General features: G+C 49.1%; 1 protein-coding gene across 2 annotated transcripts in view; it reads left to right on the forward strand.

Annotated features, from left to right (window-relative positions):
• Positions 1–22,234, forward strand: part of LOC116952779 (family with sequence similarity 120 member A) — a 46,044-nt gene extending 23,810 nt beyond the window's left edge. The window contains exons 2-18 of one of the 2 annotated variants that reach the window (XM_032972405.2): positions 2,590–2,836; positions 3,784–3,866; positions 5,556–5,684; positions 6,226–6,331; positions 6,527–6,609; positions 6,927–7,137; positions 7,442–7,601; positions 8,760–8,865; positions 9,665–9,874; positions 11,632–11,797; positions 12,934–13,183; positions 13,753–13,867; positions 14,970–15,179; positions 16,258–16,489; positions 17,237–17,375; positions 18,675–18,756; positions 19,707–22,234. In XM_032972405.2, the coding sequence (XP_032828296.2) occupies positions 2,590–2,836; positions 3,784–3,866; positions 5,556–5,684; positions 6,226–6,331; positions 6,527–6,609; positions 6,927–7,137; positions 7,442–7,601; positions 8,760–8,865; positions 9,665–9,874; positions 11,632–11,797; positions 12,934–13,183; positions 13,753–13,867; positions 14,970–15,179; positions 16,258–16,489; positions 17,237–17,375; positions 18,675–18,756; positions 19,707–20,015 (2,838 nt within the window). In that variant the 3' untranslated portion in view covers positions 20,016–22,234. Of the gene's footprint in view, positions 1–2,589; positions 2,837–3,783; positions 3,867–5,555; positions 5,685–6,225; positions 6,332–6,526; positions 6,610–6,926; positions 7,138–7,441; positions 7,602–8,759; positions 8,866–9,664; positions 9,875–11,631; positions 11,798–12,933; positions 13,184–13,752; positions 13,868–14,969; positions 15,180–16,257; positions 16,490–17,236; positions 17,376–17,585; positions 17,652–18,674; positions 18,757–19,706 lie in introns of those variants that run through there. The other variant, XM_076074459.1, reaches the window with a different exon arrangement.
• The last annotated feature ends 955 nt before the right edge of the window (positions 22,235–23,189 follow it).

Below are 23,189 nucleotides of genomic sequence, written 5' to 3' on the forward strand. Positions count from 1 at the left end.
CGCCAAGGGACGTGGCATCCCCTTGACGTCACAGTGCCGCGTGATTCGTGCACGCACTTATATATTAATCTTGAATACGACATGTTATTTCCGCTCAGCGGGGCGGGAGTGGTTGATATGGTGGTTTAGCCTGCTGCACTTTGACGACGTTAACTTGAGTTCCATTCCTGACTAACGTCAGTCATAAGTGATGTCTGACACGATCCTGACACCCCCCCCCCCCTCCTTTTCCACGACCAACCAGCACTGACCAGCATGGTGAAGTACAGTTAAACTATCCCCATGATGGATACAGCTTTGGGAGGCCTTAATCCAGCAGTGGGATTGACAAAGGTATGTAAGTTTTTATTTTTTTTAAATTTCAGAATCAGAATATTTTTTTATCCTGGAGAAATCCGATGAGCTTCGAAGCTCTTTTTCTCAGATGTCCAGTCGATGTTCACAGATCTCCATTTTTCTTCTGTGCACCGAGGGGTGAATTTCTTGGAATTTAAAAGATGCCTTTGTAAACATCCCAGTTTAAAGGATGGCTTATAGAGTCGTCCCGTTTTGGAAAGGTTTGGCTAATGGTGGCAGTGATCAAAGTCTCTGCAATTTAACCCGGTTTAAAGCGTACGTGGTTGGAGCGCGGACCCAAATCCGGGAGCTCGGTGGTGGCGGATCAGCGTTTCTGGCACAAGGCATTAGCCACCCTCCCCCCCCACTGCTCAAGCATCCGGACACCTCATTAAAACATGACTTTATAAGAGATAAAGTCTGGACTTCATATCTCAATGGGTTAAAAAATAAAGTTTATCCAGGCTCACTGCCAAAGTTTTTTCCCCCCCTGGTGACACAGGGTTTGCGTTTTTTTATGCTTCATTTACTTGCACGGGAAAACCCTGAGCTCTCAATGCATTCCGCGCGTCAGCTCCATCGAGCGAGCGAGCAGACGCGGCGCTTAAAGTGCGCGCGGCTTTATGGTCGGGAGGAATTTGGGAGTTACAAAAACACGGTAAACGTGTTTTTTTTTTTAAACATGTGACTCGTGAAGGAGTTCAACTTTGGTAAAATTGAAGCCTTTGGCCTCGGCGGAGCTGGGGTTGGGGCAAGAAGACGGTGATGCCGTGCAGCATTCGCTTCCACCATCGCCTTGAATAAATGTTTCTCTCCTTTGTACCTCTTCTGAGTCATGTTTGAGTTTGGAAGACCCGGCCCCAACACAACATCTCTACAGGGGCTCTTTGGAGCTCCTTCTAGTTGGAGGCAACTTCCGCCAACGGCCGTGTTAGCAAGTAATTGCAGGGATGCGCCTTTTCATCCTTGCCTGTGCACAATAGGTCTCAGAATTGCAGTTTGATACATGGATACTAACGGATATACTAAATGAATGGTATAACATCACGACATCCAAAGGCTACTGTATAGAGATTCCCTGACTTGAGAATGGCTTAGGAACCAGTGAGGGGGGGAGGTTCTAAATGTTCTGGAGATGTGGTCCCATTGGCTGGTGCCGGTGAGAAATCTTGCCGCTGGCATTGTGCATTGTCGGTTTGGGGGTATATATGTTAAACTTCTTTCGCACCGTACGTAGCCAACCGTGCTAATCGGAGGTGCGAGGGAAGGACCACCAACTTAACACAAAGTAGTTCTCGAGAAATTCGTTTTCGTCTTAAATTTAAAAGTGCATAGCTCCAGTGGCTTCCTAATATCCGCAAGGAAGCACGTTGCAGACGGCCGCAGAAGCGCGTTTGAAAGCACGCGACGAAGTGGCCGTCTTTGTTCCATGAAAATCCTGCTTCTTAAGTCGTCGGATTGCATTCGTTCACCCATAGCCACCGTCCCACCCAGCCCAACATTGGCTGTTCCACAGCTCTTTGCCAGGGTCATGTGAGGTCGCGCCTAGCAATCTGCCTGCTTTGTTCAAACACCTATTTAACGCACTTTTGACTGCAGCTGGCCCAGTCAAGGGAGGAGAGACACGGTGTGGTGTTAGGATTTAACATGGCTTGACACGGCCTTGGTTCTAAAGCGTGCCAGGCCATCGTCTAACGTACAGATTGCCAAATATATTTTTTATGCCCATGTTTTTTCACATTTGATAAGTTTCGAGATTCCCTCTGTTAAAACGTGTTTATTCATATTCCACACAGTCCGGTATGTGTATATATGTATGCTTTATTACCTAGGCTAGCCTCACCAAGTTCCATGACTCGTTTTAAGGAGGGTCCTGCCACAGGGCTCGGCAGTTGCTATGTATAATCCAAATGAAGTAATTGGCGGTGTTAATTTTTCAAATAACATTTTTATACATAATACAGGTATCTTTGGGTTAGATCTCGTAAATATACGTGTCGTATAACTCGCCACCACCCGACACAGCCAATCTGAGTATGACGATTCGCCAGTAATTACAACTAGCTTCAACATTATTATAAAAGACAATACAATCCAAAAACACATCGGAGAGCCGCAATAATTTTCAGTCCTTCGGTAATTCACTGGGAATACTATATTCACCCCCTCAGCACCCAATCTCTCCAAGTCCCTTACACTCGCCTCGCTCACGCTCTCTCCTCCTGTCCGCACCGCACCACCACCCTTCCTTAGGTTTGCCAAAGCATCAACGATCACCACCTGGAAGTGATTCGCTTCTGCAAGGAGTCGGGCTTCCACGGGCTGGTGGCGCAGGACTCCGACTACGCCGTCTTCTGCCCGCCGCACTACTTCAGCTCCAGCACACTCAAGCTGAGCCGCAACGGCAAGAGCCTCACGGCCAACGAGTACCTGGTGCCCGAGGCGGCGTGCGCCCTGCAGCTGCAGCCACACAAGTTCCCCATCTTCGCTGCACTGCTCGGTGAGACGCCTGTGTGCCTGCCCGTGTCCCTGCGCGCGCGCGTGTGCATGTGTGCGTGTGTGTGTGTTACAGGCCCGTGGCACCTGGGTCTGTCTCGTAACCTCCTGCCGGCAGGCGTTTGACACTTCACGCGGTCTTAATGTGCACATAGCCTGGCAGAAGCACAGTGGTGATGTCACCACCACTTAGCGGCGAGTGGCGGTCGTTGTTGTGTGTGTCTATCTTCGTGTGTGTGTGTGCGTGTCTTTGTGCTGCTCGCTAGCAGCACTTGTCCCAACAGTCTGGTAAGGCTATATAGGGGATCTTTGTCTTGTGTGTTTGGGGGGTGGTAGTTTAGCGGTTAGTCCGCTGCACTACGAACCAGGCAATCCGGGTTCGATTCTCGATCATGATAACACCAGTGACGATTTTCTGACCCAGTTGTGGGCCTCACCTAGATCGACTCAGCCTCAAATGAGTATTCAGTGCGATGTGTAAACATCGCCACGAGGTAGACAAAGGCGGTTGGGCGTGGTGCTGGCCACCCACCCCCTCATGTGCCGTGTCGGTCTTCATAGGTGCTACTCGCTAACAGCACCTGCCCCAAAAGTCTGTTATGGCTATATGGGGGATCTTTATCTTTGGCATTGTGATGAGATGGTGCTGTGGCGAGATGTTAACTCCCTTGCCTGGTATACAGTAGTTTGTGGGTTCGATCCCGACCGTGACATGTGTATATTTGGAGTTTGCATGTTCTCATTTGTGGCCAGGTTGCTTCTGAAAAAGAGCTATAAAGCTCACTGGGCCTTACCTGGTCAAATACAAAATTTAGATAGAAGTATCCTGGTTGAGTTTGTTTTTTCATGCGTAGACAAGTCGGGTGTAAGGAAGTCTGTATCTATGTATATATGAACTTCTTTCGCACCGTACCTAGTGAGACGTTAAAACCGATTGTTGTTTATTTCCAGGAAACCACCTCTTGCCTGACGAGGATTTGGCTGCATTTCATTGGAACCTGCTTGGTCCAGAACACCCACTGGCATCTCTGAAGGTAACTGCTCAAGCCATGGCATGAATGACTGAATATATTCGAGCTTGCCTTTATGTGGAACCAGGTTAACGTATAATGTCTGGATTAGTCTATCGCAGTGGGTTGCTGCTTTTGTTAAAGCCGAACTTCAAAAAATGAAGGATTTGTATTTAATGGGCACTTAAATGCCCCAGTATCTCAAAGGGAATTAAAGTTGATCATCAATTACTTGGCGCGCGATTTTTCCGGCTTCCAACATCCAGCGGTCCCGGGCCGATCCAGCGAGACCGTCAAAATTTGCTCCGAAGGCTGTTAATCAGTCTGGCGATCGGCACCATGTGCGTAACAAAAAAATAGCTACGCTTGATTTCAGTGTCAAATATATATTGTACATTATTCACCACATGCAACTTAAACATTGAAAATACCGCACGTATATTCATTTTTCATGACAAATAACTAGAGTAATAAAAACTGAAATTATGCGAAGTGCGATCTGGCGAAAAGTTGCGTGTAATTTGGCGTTTGCCGGAGCACCGGTCTAAAGGCAGGCTGCATCAGTCCGGGGATCGCCAAACACAAGTTGTTGAAACGAGAGCGTAGTACCACATACAGCACACCATGCAGAGTCTTCGAGATTGGAGTGGTAAGTACGGTACAGTGAATATGGTACCTTTTTTACAGGATAGTTTTTCATCTTTATTTATGCCAATTTCACCCAGTAAACAAATGTAAAACACTAAAAAATTCATCTACAACAACACCTGAAAACAATGTTACGCAAGAATGTGCAGAAATAGGCTATTTTAAATCATGGTGTGATTATCCGGCATTTTGGAAAATCTGGCGCCCCCCTCCCTCCCGAACCCTCTGGATAATTAATCGATGATCTCCTGTATACCTTATCAAAGTTATTCCAATGCCCAGCTGTAGTTTTTTTTAGCTGAGGTGACTTAGCACCCGCCTGCAAGTGTTCATTCATCTGTCAGTCGGGGGGGACGATGTTGCTATTCTAATTAATAAATTTGTCTGCCGTAAATCCCTATTATTTGCCTTCCTATTGTTTACGTTTCCCAATTGAATTTCCAGCGGCAGATTAGAACAGTTTCTCGCTGCCTGTGAATTGATAAAATAAAAATTGCGAGCAAATCAGCCAAGTGAAGTTTATTTCGTTTAACCCATGCTATAAGAGACCAGGATCGTCTCATTTTCACGAATTACCTAGGCAATGACTGCCAGTAGGGGGCGATTATTGCTGCTGGCTGTGCAATCCCGATCGAGTAATTTGCGGTGTAATTTTCAAATCTGCGAAATTTGGGCCCTGACGCCGGTACACGAACGACATCAGGAGAGCTCTGATGTCTATTGTGAAGCAGACGGCCGCGTAGGGTCATTGGGGATATTTCACCGCCCGGTATTAACCAGGGTGGCCGCTGGATTCTAACCGGCAGAGCCCTTAGGAAAAACTAAAAATGCAATGCTTTGTGTTTCTGTTTTTTTCCTCACTGAACAAGAGTCCGGTACAGAGAGTAAGTGATTAAGGTTGGTGGGGGCACAGATATTCAACGTACCCGAGGCCAGGTGCTTACGGGGCAGGAGACAGGGAATAAGGTGGGCTTTCTGCCCCTCATTATGTATGTTGAACTTCTTTCGCACCGTACGTGGCCAGCCGTGCTAATCGGGAGGTGCGGGTGGCGTCTATCCTTACAGGTGCGGGCGCACCAACTGGTGCTGCCACCCTGCGACGTGGTCATCAAGGCAGTGGCCGAATACTTGAAAAACGTCAGCGACATCAACGACCTCGACTCCATCGCCAAGGACGTGTTCAAGCACTCACAGGTTCGGCTCGCTGATCGTAAACAACACAAGTCCGTTCGCCGACGAACGTTCCTCGCGCCCCGGAAGGTCCACGAGTAGAGCTGGGTGTGAGTGGTGGAGTCGTGCGCCCGCACTGCAATACAAACCTGGCAACCTGGGTTCGATTTCCAATCGTGGATAACTTAAGTGTCTAATACCCATTTTGTATACCACACCTGATATACATGAGTTCGTGAGTTCGATCCCGACCCTGGCGCACCTGTATATTTGGAGTTTGTGTGTCTCTCTCCCCGTGGTCATGTAGATTTTTTTCCGGTTCATCCAATTTTTCCCTCCACATTTAAATAACACGAGTTTAGAGTATTTGGCTGCTATAGCATTTCCACATGATAGGCCACTTAGTTGAGCAATCATTTGTGGCCAGGCTTGCTTATGAAAAAAAGCTATTTAACTCAGCCTTTACAATACGCGATCGCTGATTAATCACTCGTCACAGCATTCTGTATGGCTAATTAGGTGTACCTTCGTATGTTTGTCTTTGTGTGTGGGTGTCTGCGTACAGTCCCAGAGGGGTGAGAAGATCGAGCGATTCAAGAAGGCAGTGCAGTATTACACAGAGGGACACAAGACGTACCCAAGGCCATCCGTGCAGTCGACCAACTTGCCCGGTACGCCTGTGTTGATTTTCAGTGTTGACCCCATCGTGAGATGTTAACTCTCTCGCCTGTTATGCAAGGAGGATCGTGGTTAATGCACCCACATCAAGTGGCGAACGCGTTGCTCCCTCCGAGCTGTGTCACTGCTGTGGGTGAGGGTCCCTTGGTGGCGGGTGTGGAATGTGCGGACCGTGGCTTTTTCTACAGGTGCTGCCCTATTCCCAGTGCCACTTTTCCCCACGGCACCAGTTCACAACACCGCACCGTCCTACCAGCAAGGAGATGGGCCGGTAAGTCACTAACTCCACACCACATTCACTACCACCGCCGCATTATCAAATCACCTTCGTGATCATCATCATCATCATTGCCATTTTAGTTCTGTCTCACATGGACAACGTTAAACAGGGATTGACCTAACAACTTGTAGGTGGCAGATTGCCTTGCTAATTTATCAGAGTGCTAAACTGGCACTGCTGAGATTCTGGGTTCAAATCTAGGCGAACCACTCACGAATTCCAAATAAATAACCACATTTCACTTGCCCTTCATTCATTACTTCCACATTGTTCTTTTGTGTGTCCTCCTTCTGAACACCCTTTCTCAGCCCCAGCAAAGCGATGCTCAGAGTTCACCACAGACAGCCAATCAGGACTCGGCTGCCAGCCAGGCGGGGAAGAGCCCGTCCAATCAGGCGGAGGCTTGTTACCAGGCAGATTTTAACGACATTTCAGAAGACAACAACCTTGCACTGGACGCGACACTCAACAACAGCCTGGGAGCTGAAGATCATGGATATGGAAACATCGCCTCTCCAGGTGAGCATCTTGTAGACCTGTAGACTCACATGTATGTACGTATGTTGAACTTCTTTCGCACCGTGCGTAACCAACCATGCTTATCGGTGGTGCGGGAACATTAAGATGTGCGGCGGAGGGGGTGAATGGATGGTAAGAAGGGGTGAGTGGAGGAGGATGAGTGGAGCGGGTGAGTATAGGAGAGTGCGTAGAGGGTGATTGTAGTTGTAAGTAAATGAGGGGTGAGGGGTGAGTGGACGGTAAGAAGGGGTGAGTGGAGGAGGACGAGCAGAGGGGGGTTGAGCTCGCACTCCGTCTCTCGCAGCAACAGGGAAGCACACTCCGCTGTACGAGCGAGCGTCGCCCATCGCCCCCGCCGTTCCCAGCAGCCCCCGGCAGACGACGGGCCCCTCCCCCCCGCCGTCGTCGCCCTCCTCCACCTCGTCCGACAACGGGGACGCCCACGGGGACGCCGCCACCGCCAAGTACGATCGTCGCGTCCCGCGGGAGCCAGCGGGGGGCTGTGCCGCTCCTGGGGAATTTTCCACGTCTGTCCGTCAGGCCATCAGTACCAGATTATGGTTCGACTTCGTCATAAATGCCAACGTTGCATCTGCGACCGGCCTCCTAGCGATCGAGAGCTCGGTTCGAAGGAGACAGCTGTCACTCTGTGGACACGTCGCCCGTCTTGATGCGCACTTCAGTTGGCGGGCGACGTTCGAAATGAGGACTGCGATCCTGAAGGGAATGGCGCAGTCCCCCGTGGTCGCACACACCCCCCCCCCTCCCCTGTGATCTGTGTATCAAACAAATAAATGAAGACACCGGGTGTATGAGACATGTTTGGCGCAACGTTCCTTCGCTGACTATGCGTGATAAATTTATGAATACGTTTGTTTCACCCCAGGAAAGCCTCAATGCCCAGGAAAGCCTCAAGACTCTTGTTTCAGGAAGATTCTGCAAAGTTTTTGGAGTAGGGGGCAGCGTCTATTTGTTTATTCCCAATTGAGTCATTTGCAGGATCTTTTGTGTGCTTTGTGATGTTTCGTCAAAGCCTGTTATATTCTTTGGGTCTTTCGGTAAAGTCACGTAGATAGGTTAAAAAATAATAAAATAAACGAAAACTCCGACGTTTCGATCGCAATTCAAGCGACCCCCCCCCCCTTTTTCCACCTGATGACGGTCGCTTGTGTTGCGATCGAAACGTCGGAGTTTTTCGTTTATTTTATTATTTTATTGACCTATCTACGAGACTTTACCGAAAGGCCAAAATAATATGAATTCCTGCAGTCATTTTAGCTTTAAGTCAGGATTTAGCCAGTTATATTGTGTGTTTCTTTTTAGTTGTGGCAGGAAACCAGAGAACCAGGAGGAAACCCCATATAGAACAGGGGGAGAAGGTACAAACTCCATGCAGAAAGGTACCCGATTTAGGAATTGAACACAGGCCCTTCTTGCTGTTAGGCTCAAAGTGTTCGCACTGCACCACCCTGCCACCCGTATGCGGGGGGGGGGGGGGGGACACATTAAATCCGTGTTCGTGAAACCAGTCGCTCGGTGTTAATGCTGCTGCCGCCGCTGCTGCTGTTGTCGTTGGTGGTGCCCGTGTGCTGCCTCGTTGTCCCCCCTCCCCCCCACCTTAGCCATATCAACGAGCTGCCGGAAAGTGGCGGCAGAGGGCCCTGGGCCGAAGGTGCTGCCCAGGGAGGTGGACAGGGCTCGGGGGTGGCGGCGAATGGGGGTGGACAGGTAAATTGCTTGTTTAGCCAGGGACAGCATCGCTGAGTATCGTGACCTTTCCTGGATATGAGTTGTCCCGTCATATTGCGATGTACATTGCAATTGAGTAATTTGCAAGTGAGTATTTGAATTTGGCAAATTTGGACAACGATGCCGGCGCGCACACCGGCCTACTCTTGCAAACGATGTCGCCGGATGTCTTTGACGTACGCTGGCTGTGAGGCCAGACGGCAGTTGGATTCGAATCGTGAACCCTCTGCAAAACGTGGCGGACGCGCTGCTGTAAGTTTGTCTCACCGTCCGCAGTAGCTACCTTCACATTATGTGTTAGCAGGTCGAGTACCATCTGATCCGATCTGAATAGAAGAGAAACCTTAGGACAAGTTTCCAGTCTCATAATATAGCCATTATCAATGTCACAAATGAACCGGAATGTTGAACTTCTTTCGCACCGTATGTAGCCAGGGAAGGAGAACAGACTAAACACCAAAAGCAGTTCCAAATAAATTCGTTTTTAGTTTAGATTTAAAAGTGCATAGCTCCAGTAGCTTCCTAATACCGGAAGAAAGAGCGTTCCAGATGGCCGCAGAAGCGAATCCGAAAGCGCGTGATGCGGCGACCGTCTTTGTTCGATGGCGAGCCAAAAAGCCGCCGTTGCGAGGATGACCCTGAGTTGGCGTGATGGTTTTACGCTCCTTGACAAGATCAGCGAGGTATTGGTGGTTCATTTGTGGCAAGCACTTTGTGTGTGTGTGTGAGTTTTATGAGCTCGACCTCATGAATGTGCGTGCCTGCGGTCGCACGTCAGGCCGCGTGCCGGCTCAGCGCTGCTGACGAGCCGTCGTGCCGCGGGGGGGTGCTGCTCGCCATCCCGTCGCTCATGTCAACGCCCACGCGCGCCCACATGGACCTGACGACGCCACCGCGGCCGCAGGTGGCCGTGGAGGTGATCCGCGTGGCCGAGTACCGACACCGCAATGGCCTCATGCACCCTGGCGTCTACCAAGTGCTCACCACGGTGAGTGCCGCGGAGTCCCGTCCCCCCCGTGCAGCAGTGGGTCGACGCACGGGGGCTGCACACGACGTGGGTTTATCTTTGGGGCATCACAGGGGCGAGATGTTAACTCCCTCGCCTGGTATACAGGAGGTCCGTGGGTTTGATCCCAACCCCTGACGTCTGTATATTTTGAGTTTGCATGTCTCTCTGCCCGTGGTCGTGTGGATATTTCTCCGGGTCCTCCGGTTCTTCCCACCACATTTAAAAACATGCGTTGAGAGTATTCGGCTGGTATAAATTTCCACATGATGATAAGCCACTTTGAGCTATCATTTGTGGCCAGGTCGATTCTGAAAAATAACTATTTAGCTCAGTGGGCCTTACCTGGTAAAATACAAATTGCATAGAGCGTCTTTGCCCATTTCGTTGGTAGTTGAACGTTGTTGAACGGTAGTTGGAACGCTGTGACATGGAACACGGTCTTGTTAATTTAAAATCCTGTTAAATCATCGCTGCAGGCATGGCTCAATACATTATAAACTCTGTTTTTTTTTCGGTAAAGTCACGTAAGTATGAAACAAAATAAATCACGACGTTTCCTGCTGTATCTGTTCCACCTGATGACGGTCGCTTGTGTTGCGATCGAAACGTCGTGATTTATTTTGTTTTATACCTACGTGACTTTACCGAAAAAACCAAAGAGTATGGTTTCCTGCAGTCACGAAAGCTTCAAATCAAGCTCAATAAATTCTCAATAACAGGCACTCTAGAACATCAAAGTGCAAAATTAAGGGGCAGGGAGGAAGCCCAGCTTGGTGTCCCTTCACGGCTTCTCCTCCAGTGGGAATTTATTTTTACGATCATTCATTTGGGCGTTTAGGTACTCCGGCCCCTCCCTTTCACCCCCCCCCTCCCTTTCTCCCCTACCCCCCCACCCCTGTCCATTCCCCAGTGGGTTATCCGAGTGAAGGAAGTAGACACCAGGGAAGTAGAGTTTACTGAAAGGCATGGCATAGACAGATTCAAAATATAAAACTTTGGTAACAATAATTGGACTTCGCCTTGTCTATGCTGGTGCCAGATTCCATACTTTTCTTTCTATGTGTACCTAAATCTTTTGTAAAATAAAAAAGCCTGTTTAATGCAAATAACGCCAAACGATTTTGCATTAGCCACAAATCCCCTGAAATCCTCAACCACGCAGCAATTGGTCGAAAGTGCATTCTACGAACCCTTATCGTCAAATATGCAAATATCTAGGTGTTTGGCCTCCGTGGAAATACACCAAGCTTCACACGGAAATAAAACTTGTATATATTCGGTTTCTCCGTCAGAAATGTCTCGTTTTTTTATTATTCCACCTTCGTGGCCATGTACGGGCAGAGCCTCATCCAACAGCGGATTGACAAAAGGGTGGTTCATGTTCCCTCGGGTGATGTGAGCTCATACAATGTCATCGTTATTGGCCAAACTTTCCCACACTTAAAAAATGACCTGCAGATTACACCCTTGGGATCGCACACAGCAGCAACAATCGCCCCCCCCCTCCCTACTGCAAATTCCGTGGCAGGCCCCCCTCCTCGAGACTCGGTGAGGCTTTCCAAGCGTAACAACAAAAACAATAACAATTTGTGACGCGTAACATGAGCAGAGCCGATGACGGGAGCGAGCTGCCGTCACGGCGGGTACGCCGACAAAGGCGCGGCGGTGGCGGCGTCGCTGCACGGCCTGCTCAGGCTGGGCGGCAGAGCGACACGAGCGTGTGGTGTCGCACGCAGGGCGAGCTGAAGCTGCCGGTCACCCTGGAGGACGAGGCGAACCCGGAGCTGCCCCCGGCCACGCTGTTGTATCGACCGGCGCGTCAGCACGTCTACGGCGTGCTCTTCAGCCTGGGCGAGCTGCGCAAGCGCGCATTGCGTCGTGCGCCGCCCGGGATGATGGACAGTGAGGAATCCCCCCCTGCACCCAACCTGCCCCCAACCTCCCCACCCCGAGAACGCACGCGTTCGCACGATGGCGCGCTCACGTAGTCACGCGATCGTGCACGGTCGCCACTTTCGGATGACGCCCGACGGTAGCAAGGCTCGTGGCAATCGCGCGCCCCATTGCTCGCGGACGATGTAGACCTCGTGGGCCCAGAGCAGAAATCGGCTACCACCTCAGAGGACCAAAGCTTGAGTCGTACAGAATTATTTACGTGGCGAATAAGGGCAAATTATTTCAGAATCCCGCTCGTCTTAAATAAGATGGAATCGCTAACATGCCACCGCAAGCGATAGCCGCAATTTTGAAACTTCTGGTCTGGTCTCGGGGGCTCATTTTATTTTATTTACTTTACCAGGTAAGGCCCAGTGAGCTATAGAACTATAATAATAGGGTTTTTCCCCTTTTTTCTGGCAACACAACTGAAACATTTTTACAAGGATTCATGTCTGCATTAACCACAATACTTGCAGTCAAAATGCAAACAAAAAACACTGATTTTGACTGCAAGTATTGTGGTTAATGCAGACATGAATCCTTGTAAAAAGGTTTCAGTTTTGTTGCCATAAAAAAGGTGAACAACCCTATTATTTTATTTTGGTACTGGCAAAGGAGGTCTAATGATGTAGAGCTATATAGCTCTTTTTCAGTTGCAACCTGGCCATAAATGATATCTCAATGAAAGTGGCTTATGTGGAACTTTACAGCAGCCAAATATTCTAAATGCATGTTGATTCTAAATGTGGAGGGAAACTTGGAGGATCCAGGGAAAAATCCACACGACCAGGGGGGGGGACACGCAAACTCCAGATATACAACAGGTGTCGGGGTCACGATCGAACCCACGACCTCCAATATATCAGGCAAGGTAGTTAACATCTCGCCACCACGGCACCCTCATAGCGCGGTTATGTATAATGCGATGGCACGCTGTTGGCTCTGTTGGATGATAGCGTGTACGGTCGGGCGATAAGCACGCGTTCAGCGTAATCACGCGTTCACCCACTAGCATGCTCATTCTCCCCCTCGCTCCCCCACCGCCTCTCGCTCCCCCCCCCCGTCTCTCGCTCCCCCCCCATCTTTCGCCCTGTGCGCAGCAATGCCCGTGCTGGTGAAGGAGTGGTGCGCCTACAAAGGGAAAGCGCCGCAGACGCCCGAGCTGGTGGAGGCGCTGCCGTTCCGCGAGTGGACCTGCCCGACGCTGCGCAAGCTGTGGCTCGGCAAGGCGGTGGAGGACAAGAACCGGCGCATGCGCGCCTTCCTGGCGTGCCTGCGCTCGGACACGCCGGGCATGGTGAACCCGGCTGCGGTGCCCACCCAGCACCTCGTGCTGTGCTGCGTGCTCAGGTGAGCTCCGCTTGTGCCATGTGCGGTGCCAGTGTTCACCAAATTGGTGACGAATATATATGTGTGTGTCACCTAAGCGTATTTTATTTTTTAGGCAAGATTTGCACGTTTGTTAGCGTACTCCTATTGGTGCGGTGTTAGTGATGAGCTGCGTGGCTAGTTTTTCGTTTTCTTATCCAGATGCTGTATATGTTATGAGTACTGTACAATATATGTCTTTGCATGCTCTGATTGACTTTTCAGCGGAGGAAGAATTCATATTGTGGAATTGTTCAGGGTAGCTGTGAAACGTGCGTGAGAACACTCAATTGCACTCGTTTGTGCTGCAGTAGAATCCTATTTAGATCGTAGGCGCCTGTCTTCAAAGTCCTCTCTGCATTCCGGTTCCCATCGGGAATTTGTTAAGGTCGTACATAATAAGCGTCCCACGGGCACCGACACCAACCTTAACCCCCAGCGCTTTACGAAGGCACAATGCAATTTTATGTGACGCGAGTGCTCATTTTTTGCGCAATGCAAGCGGTTCGAGAAGTCATGCTTCTTCTCCTCCCCGCCCCCCCCGCGCGCAGGTACATGTTGCAGTGTCCCGGCGGGCGGATCCTCAGACGTCACGAGCTGGACTCCTTCCTCGCCCAGGCCGTATCTCCCATGCTCTACAAGCCCGAGCAGCTGCAGGAAATCAAGGTGAGCGGCTGCCCTGGCGCGACGCCTGCGCTGGGCCCCCGCTTGCACTTGGCGCCGCCTGCAGTTGAATTGTTCGACACATTTTGGCGGTGACGGTCGACCCAGAGAATCGTAAGGGTTGCCTTCATGCGTCTGCGTGTCTCTCTCCCCGTGATCGCGTGGATTTTTCTCCGTATTCTCCGCATTTGGAATCAAAATGCTTTTAGAGTACTTGGCTGCTATACACTTCCACAAGGTGATAAGCCACTTCGTTGAGTTTTCATTTGTGGCCAGGTCGCGTCTGAGAAACAGCTCATTCGACCTGCATTTGCTGTGCTGCTGTACACTTAGGCTTTCGCGACCATTATTCGGGATAAAAGTGGTAATCGCCCGCGAAACGTTGTACTCAAATTGTATATGTTGTGGGTTTGCTGTTCAACACACCGATGTGGTGAAGTAATAATAAATTGCCACATTTTGCAATGTAGCTAGCCTCTAGCTCCTACACACGCCTGTACACCACGGACATCCTCTGGGGTGCATGCCCCTCCCTGGTTGGTGCTCCGTTATTATTATTGACCAACGGCCATCATCACTTTGTGCTGTGATGTGTATTATCCCAAGCCCACGTTTAATAACTGTTTAAATTATGTCCTTAACTCTAAATCTTTATTAGTCTGCGTTCATAAATCGAGGCATCTCGTGAAATAAATATTACGATATAACCAGAATTTTAATTGATATAAAATGCAAGACATTGACTTTCAAATATCAACGAAGCCAATATACCCGAAGCAATATATTGTGAAACAAATGAAATGTTATATTATAAGTAAAACAACTTTATTAAGTCAATGAAAAAGGTAAAGCAAAATGCCCAGCTTGCTGTACGTATTTGCACTCTGCTGCAGTTACAGCACTGAAGAGGTGGATTTTTTTTAATTAACATTTTAATTTATCCAAACTCCCGACTCCTCTTGAAGGCTACGGGGAAATATTGTTCCGTGGCATAGGAGTGAGGCAGCTAAAGCAACGCCCGTACCTTTCTTACCGGGTAATTAAATGAGTGTGTGCTTACGTGCTTGCGTGCGTGCGTGTGCGGTGGCGGCGATGGTGTCGTCAGATCGACGGGCTGGACGCCCGTGGTGTGCAGCTGGCGGCGCTGTTCATGCGCGGCGTGGAAACGGCGCTGTTTGCGAACGACGCGTGCGGCCAGCCCGTGCCCTGGGAGCACTGCTGCCCCTGGCTCTACTTCGACGGGAAGCTCTTCCAGAGCAAGCTGCTGCGCGCCACTCGAGACCGCGCGCCGCTGCTGGAGATCTGCGACGGGCAGGTGATGACGACGTCGACGATAAGCGGGAGAGCGTGTCGGGGTGTCCTGGGAAAAAGCGCCAGCTTCTACCCGGCCCCAATGCGCGATGTCGTGGTCGGGGCCGGGTTGCTCGTGGGGTTCATAATGGCCGTGTCGGACATTCGGAGCCGACATGGCTGAGATCTTGGATTCGAGTTGGAGATACAGCTGCCCCCCGTGATCATGCTCAAGAATAGAGCTGGGAGATCCAACTATTGAATGCATCGCTTCAATTGTCCGACTTTGGATAACGTGGAAATAGTTGGGAAGGAAATTCGGAGAAAGAAAAAGTGTCGCCTCTGTTGCCATTATTGCAGCTGGACGGGAGGTGATGGACAGGGCTGGTTGATGTCATTGGCATCCCAAACCTTGTCATGCTTGGCGTGGCTTTGGGGTTTTTCCTGCCTTCGGGAGGAAAGATGTTGGAGCATTTTTTAAATGTATACTGCTTATCCACCCAGCAGTCCAAATTAGTGCACCACATTCCATTGGCAGGTCGTGTGAGGTGGAGAAAAGTATGGGTATTCCCACCTCTTCCAATGTGTTTGGCCAGCGTAGAAGAATAGGCGAAATTACCCGACCCAGAGCTCACTGTGGTGGAGGTCTTTCTGGCAGCAGCGGGCTGAGCAAGTAATTGTATGGCTGCACCTTTAGCTTTTATATTTTACATGTCTGCACGTGCCTGTTTGATATTTGTGTGCTTGTGTGTGCGAGCATGGACAAACACACAACACTCTGGGAGTGGCAGTGCAGCGGGTTGGCACACTGCAATACGGACCAAACGTCCCGAGATTCCCGCTCATGACCAACACCAGTGACGATTATCTGAACTGGTCATGGTCCTCTAGGTCGACTCGACCTCAAATTAGTATTTGGTGCAGTCTGTAAAAAACATTGCCGCTTGGGAGACAAAGGCGGCCGGGCGTGTTGCTGGCCACCCCACCCCACCACCTCCTGTGCTATGCCGGCCTTCCATATGTGCTACTCGCTAACGGCACTTGCCCGTAAAGGCTACACGTGGGGGGGGGACGCTCTTGTCTTGTGTGTGCCGCGCGTGCAGTCGGAGCAGGTGTCTCGCGTGGACCGCATGAGGCAGAGCATCTTGGAGGGGCTCAACCTGTCACGGCCACCCATGCCCCCGCTGCCCCCACCCATGCCCCCTCCCCCGCCGTACCTGCCACCCTCCATGATGGGGCAGTACCACCCTCCGCCCCAGGGCCTGTACCTGCGCGCCCCGGGGCCCCCGCTCATGCCTCCGCCGTCGATGCACCCACGCGCCCGCAACATAGCGGGTGAGGGTGGACGCATAAACCACGCGTTGTACGTACGTATGTTGAGCTTCTTCAGCACCGTACGTAGCCAACCGTGCTAGTCGGAGGTGCGACGTCATGGTTGTGGTGCACTGTGGGGAGGCCTTCGTGTCGCGTGTGGAAGGCTCGCCGTAAAATGTCGCGGGACGCATACCCCCCAGATGTTACAAGTTACCTGACTGTAAATGAATGTCAGGTGCGCTTCCCACTGTGCCAACTTGCTATGTTTTAGCCGCCCGGCACTCGCCTTGTTTTTTGCAGCAAGTGGCGAGCGCAAGCCCGTCCTCCTTTCGTGTGGATGACATTTGCGTAGAAATCACGAATCTATGTTTTTCGTTCGAAATCAACTTGATGACTTCATGAGATAGTGAATGTGAATGGAGCACAAGTTGACACATTAAGACACGCACAGTGTACCGTGTACAGCTACTTTTTTTCAATAATCTACTGCTGGATGAGAGCCCTCCCCCACACCGTGCCAGTCGTTGGGGTTATTTGACTGTGGTGAAGGCGGAGAGCATAGACTTGGGTAGGACCGCATTCTAGCGCAGCGTTGTGCTGCACTGCCCTCTGCTGCCCACCCTGTAGCCACACAGGCCGGCGTGGTGTTGGCCACCCACTGCCGCGTATGCCATGCCGACTTTCATAAGTGCTCGCTAACAGCACTTGCTCCAACAGTCCGTGACAGGCTATACGGGGGATCTGTGTCTTTTGTGCGCTTGTGTGCAGGAGGGCATGCCCTGCCCCAGCAGGGAGGGAAGCTGGAGATAGCGGGCATGGTCGTGGGACAGTGGGCGGGCGGGCGACGAGGCCGTGCCCGCGGGATTCTGCCCCCACAGATCGTGTCCGTGGGCTGCGGCATGCGCGGGTAAATCAACCCAGTCTCTCTTCCCTCTTTTGCCGTCGTTGGTGAGAACTGATGATGGAATCGGCTCGTGTGCAGATGCTAGATGATGGCGGTGACGGGTATTGACGCTCGCGTCACAGCCGCCCCTGTTGAGTAGGATTGTAAATCAGAATTGGAAATCTTCATTTATCCTGGAGGAATCCGTTCAGCTATAGAGCTCTTTTTTCACAGATGTCCAGTCGGAGCACGGGGTCAGAAAGTTACAACAACAAACAAAAACAGGAAAGTTTAGGAAAGGTAAGCAAATTATTAAAACGTTTAAAATAAACTAACCTTTTTTTTTATTTGACCAGGTAAAGCTCACCGAGCTACTTTTTCAGAAGCAACCTGGCCACAAAATGATAGCGAAGTGGCTCATAATGTGGAAATGTATAGCAGCCAAATATTCGAAAGTCTTAAGCGCATGTTTCTGAAGTAATAATGGACGCGGTAAACTTACGATTCACTCTTGCAAATGAGACTATCCTGGTCTCTTGAGTTTCGACCTCGTTAAACAGACTTGACTTGACCAAACCTGACCTGTTGATGTATTGCGGTGGTTGCGAATTTACCTCGCTTGCAAAAATCTTAACAAAATATGCGATGTAAATGTAAGGGTAAAAAAAATAAAACCACCTAAAATCGCAATCCAGTCTTTGGAATGCACTATCCAGTGGCTACGGTAGTTGGTGTACAGTACTGCACAGTACTAATCAGGGGCGGGCCTGGATTTTGTGACATGCGACGAACAAGCTGGCGATGTTTTTCTCGCTGCCTCTTAAGCTGGACCCAAAGAGTGACCAACGAAGTTTGCACGTAGAAGAAGACGACCTGATGATGCAGGCAGTGATGAGAAGGAAACTGGCGCTATTTGGACACGTAGGATGGGCAACAACAGGAAAATTGAAAGTGTGTTGTTCGTAAAAATGGAAGGAACCGGAAAACGAGGAAGATCTTGCAGAGATTGGCTTGACGATGGCATAAGAGATTGGTGCCAGAAATATGTGGCCACTACTTGAGAATACTGGCACAAGAGAGGAAAGTGGAAACAAATTACGAGATGTGTAGTGGAGATCTCAGGCTATCTGCCCATGGATCGTGATGATGATTTTCCATTTTTTTGCAAATTTTTTGAGTCCTTGAACTCCTCACCCCACCCCAATTATGTGCGGGACACGGAATATCAGCCCGTGGTCTTCCGCAGATGCACCCTGTAGACGCGTGGCGGTTTTAGAGAGGGCACCGCCAAGTGACGCACAGCGATTGTCTTGACCCCAACAGGCGCGGGGGTCGGGGTGCCCCTTCTACCCGTGGGCCGGTCGGCGTGGGGAGGGGAGGAGGCAAGCCCGCTCGGGAAGAACAGGTGGGAATGATCTGCAGAGACCCTGTTCACTCATTCTTCCACAGAATTCCTGTATTCTGCTGCTTCATTCTTCCTTCCCTGGCGTTCATCGTGTTCACTCATTTCCATAGCAATCCTGTTTTGTGTTCACTCATTCTTCCACAGCGTTCCATCAGTGTGCTAAGAAAGTAAGCCACCAACATACGTTGCCGAAAATATCCGAACGTGTGAATTGGTAATTTTGAAAAAGTCATTGTGCTAGAGTGGAGGTTTGTAAGTAAGAGATGCAAAAGGTCCACCTTGCGTTGTTGAGAACATAGACTTTTGTCTGTTACCGATAATATAATCTTCCAAAATATTGCAGAATGAGTTTCATGTTTATTTTACAATATTGCTACTTTTGCTGAATGTGCCCCCAAGCGTTTTTGTAAAGGGTTCTTGCCTTTAACATCTGGCAGCCCAGCAGATTGTTTTTAACATCCTGATGATAATCACAAAGTAGAAACCGGTCTTCGGTTTGGCTGCCTCAACAAGTTGTGCTTGAAAGCATTAGTCTGGGAAGGCCAATTAAAAAATATTAATTTTCTCTGCAGATATATTTTTTGTAATAAATTTACATGGGTTACAACAAGTTACATTTTGATAATTGTTTTTTTACCCTTTTATCTGGCAACAAAACTGACACCTTTTTTACAAGGAGTCATGTTTACATTGACCACAATACCTGCGGTCGGTATTGTGGTCAATGTAAACATGACTCCTTGTAAAAAAGGTGTCAGTTTTGTTGCCAGATAAAAGGGTAAAAAAACAATTATCATATTTTGTTACTGGCAAATGAGGTTTCCAAAAGTTACATTTTTTACGCGCCTTTAATTGAAAGAAACGTTCACCGTATTGTGCGCTCATTGGAACCAGGTTGGCCCGTCCAATTACCAGATCTCTCCTTTTTGTTCTCTGCGCGTGTGAAACAGAACGGCAATGCCGCCGTCGCCACCGCTGCAGCTGCAGCATCATCATCCGATAAACAGGAGAGCCAGGCTGAGCCCCCGCCCAGGCCCGAACAATCAGGCGATGGCGCGGGCGGAGACTCGGCGGCGACAAAGCCAATCGGATGCGAGGACGGCGCAGCGATCGCGAGCGACGGCGACCAATCAGAAAGTGCCTTGACGAGTGACTCTGCTGTGTGCAATACAGGCGCGTTCCTTAATGCACATGGCACGCGCACGGCTTTTACAGGCGACAGCACCTCAGCCACCATAGCACTTAGCAAAGAGGAGTGAGCTGGGAAAGTGGTGGTGGGGGGGGGGGGTCTGTGTAAGGAATTAAAATGAAAAAGTTGTAAAAATTCTAGAAAAAACGAAAAATATTAAACAAAAAAAAGAGAAAGGAAACTTTTTTAAATATTTTTTTTTTTGTCGAGAAAGGTTTGAGAGGAGTTGCGTGACGATGGGGATTTTGGTTAGGGTCGACTTACCTTGAATGCAGGAAGACAACGAAAAGCACTTATTAATGCGAACGATTGGGTTGACATCGGCGAGTGAGGATGATACATTTTTGATACTTAAGTGAAAAAAACCACATACGCACTTGCACGCACGCACTCACCCACTTGATTCTTTTGGCTTTTGTTGTTGTTTGGACAACGTGCATTTTTCATAAGAGGGAGTTTTAAGAGCAGCAGTGGTTTTTGGCTGCCTGGCCACTTTAAGTGATTATTATGGTAAAAAACAACATTGTGACCCTTGCAAAAAAGGGCCCTGTAGGAGCACCATCGTAGCAGTGAGATCCAACATTTTGGCACTTAATCCTTTTGTTGGAGTTTTGAAAGAATTATGCACCTTTTGCTTTGCCCTGCCCCAAAAAACATGTTCACTTGAAAGCAAGCATACTGTACTCAGTATCGCTTCTCGATTGTATTTTTTTGGCGGGGGGGGGGGAGGGATTAAATATGATTGCTGAAAAGTTTTATTTAAAAAGTATAATTAAGCCCAGCAGCATAACGTTGAATTGTACTTGACACTATAACTCGGGCATGTGGAGTCACCGAGCTGTACGGCTAGCTATCACGCGGCAATACTGGATTTGAACAAAAACCATGTCGGCCGGCAAAAAAAAAAACAGCCGCAGCAGATTTTTTTGTTGTTGCCGGAGGTTACGATACGTTCACATGGGAAAAAGAAATAATGAAGAAAAACCACATGCGCAGGACCACGTCCGTGCAGGAGTGTTATACCTTTGCAGGGCGACGTACGTAGAGCAGGGACAAATGTGGTCCCACGTCGCCTCACGCGAGTTTGCAGGACCCACACGGCGCAGATAACGGCCAGGGATGCGTGGGCCAAGAAGAAGTGACGTTTTCCCGTGCACATGTGGACACAGCAGAAATGATCCTTTATATAACGAGAGAAGGTTCTGCGGCAAGGGTGGGGGGTGAGGGCGCTGGGTGGGGTTTTGTGCGCGGGGGGGGGGGGGACGGCATACATTTCCACACCGATCAGATTTTAAACTTTTTTCGGTTGGTAAAAAAAAGACCCCCCAAGAAAAGCATCTTTGATTTGTGTTTTAAAAATAAACGAACCCCCTGACCGTGCTCTACCATTTTAGCTCTCCGTAGTGATGGCAGTTTTGTGTGATTTACCGTAAACTGCCGCGACATCCGACGCTTAGGGTAAAAAACAAAGGTTACTTTTGTTTCGTTAAGACTTGTTCACGTGGTATATTGTTAAGCGTTATGTACCCTGTTGTATTCATGGCTCTTAGTATCTGGTATTGTATGCTAACGTATTAGCTATTACAAAAAAAGAACTTAATCGACAGAAAAAAAACATAAAAAGATTAAAACACACAAAAGAAGCTTCATACTCATATTAAAATTATCCCTGTATTACAGAATGCAAAGCAACAAACCCGCCCCTTTATAATCTTTACGATTGTTGACAAGAAAACCAACCCCTTTTCACGTTTCTTCAATAGTCACAACCCTTTTTATGATTGGTCGAATTAGTCTCTTAGGTCTTTACGTTAACGCTTTTTTCCTTAGTGTTTGTTAAACAGTGATGTGTTTCCGGGTTAAAAAAAAAGCATAATTAAAAAAAGCAGTGAAAAAAATATAAAAAAACATTTTAAAAAACAACGCATTAAAAAAATTACTCATTGCTCCGAATAAATCTTTAAAGACGACCGTACCACCATGATGGTTTTTCACTCGTTTAATTCTCCTATCTTTTTTGAATCTCTCGTCATGCCAGTTATAGTTGATATAAAAAAAAACGTCAAAACGTTTTAACTCCCCCACCCTCTTCTCTTCTGTTGATAAATAGTCCAGTAAGTTGGCAAATGGAATGGGGGGGGGGGCGGAAAGATGGTCAGTGGCTACCCAAGGATAATGTGTTGAGTGGGGATGAGGTGCGGGGCTTTTTAGCCTTCCTTCATTTCTGTTCTTTGTGACTTGCGAATGACAACTTACAGTGCTTAATAAAAGTCTTTATTCTTTTGCTAACTTCCAGTCTCTTGTTTTTTTCTAGTTGTGTGAGTTTTTGTTAAAGTCGCAAACGTGGCTCCGGTGTCCATGTTTTAACTAACCTTTGGTTTACAGGCGGGTCTTGGGTTCGATCCTGACCCTGTGACGCCATGTATAGAGTGTGCATGTTCTCCCCGTGGTCATGTGGATTGTAGAAACTTGCGTTTAGAGTATTTGGCTGATATACATATCCACGTGATAAGCCGCTTCCTTGAGCTATCATTTGTGGCCAGGTTGCTTCTGAAAATGAGCTATTTAGCTCAGTGGGCCTTACCTGGTTAAATATTATTTTTTTTAGTACTCCAAAATTCAGTGATGTGCAGGGGATGTTCCTTTAGCTCATTGCCACAGGGGGTCTCCCACTTCTAAACGGCCCTAAAGAAGCGAATGTTTATCCACCGCAACGGTCTTATCTGCACTCATCGTGTACTCTAAGAGGTTAATATGTGCGACCCGCCAACACTTGAGCTTATAATTTTAAGCGCATTCAATCACTCACTGCGGCGACCTCATTTTTGCACCGCCGATTAGCACGGTTAGCTACGTACGGTGCAAAAGAAGTTCAACATACATGCAACATACGGAATGCCCTGAGGTGTGGAGAAGAGATGGCGTGATGTGGTGTACAAGAGGATGTGGAGCTGAGTGGACTTGCCGATGACTGGTACCAGCGGTGTCAAGATCGGCCTCTGGAGGAGGTTCGTGAAGGATGCTGCTACTCGGCAGTTTGAGGCAGTCACCCTCCAGCAACAACAGAGGACCAGAGGAGCGACGCTCACAACGAGCGGGGCACCGGACCTAATAATAAAGTAAGTTGGCACAGATGGTGCATCGGCCAGTCGTCTCACTCGACCCATGGCACCTGCTGGGTCTGCCTTGTGACCTGCCAGCGGGCATTCTACACTTCACGAAGCCTCAACATGTACATCACCTG

Source organism: Petromyzon marinus, chromosome 48 (genome assembly GCF_048934315.1).
Source record: "Petromyzon marinus isolate PM22_M1 ecotype Great Lakes invasive population chromosome 48, UKy_Petmar_22M1.pri1.0, whole genome shotgun sequence".
Taxonomy (NCBI): domain Eukaryota; kingdom Metazoa; phylum Chordata; class Hyperoartia; order Petromyzontiformes; family Petromyzontidae; genus Petromyzon; species Petromyzon marinus.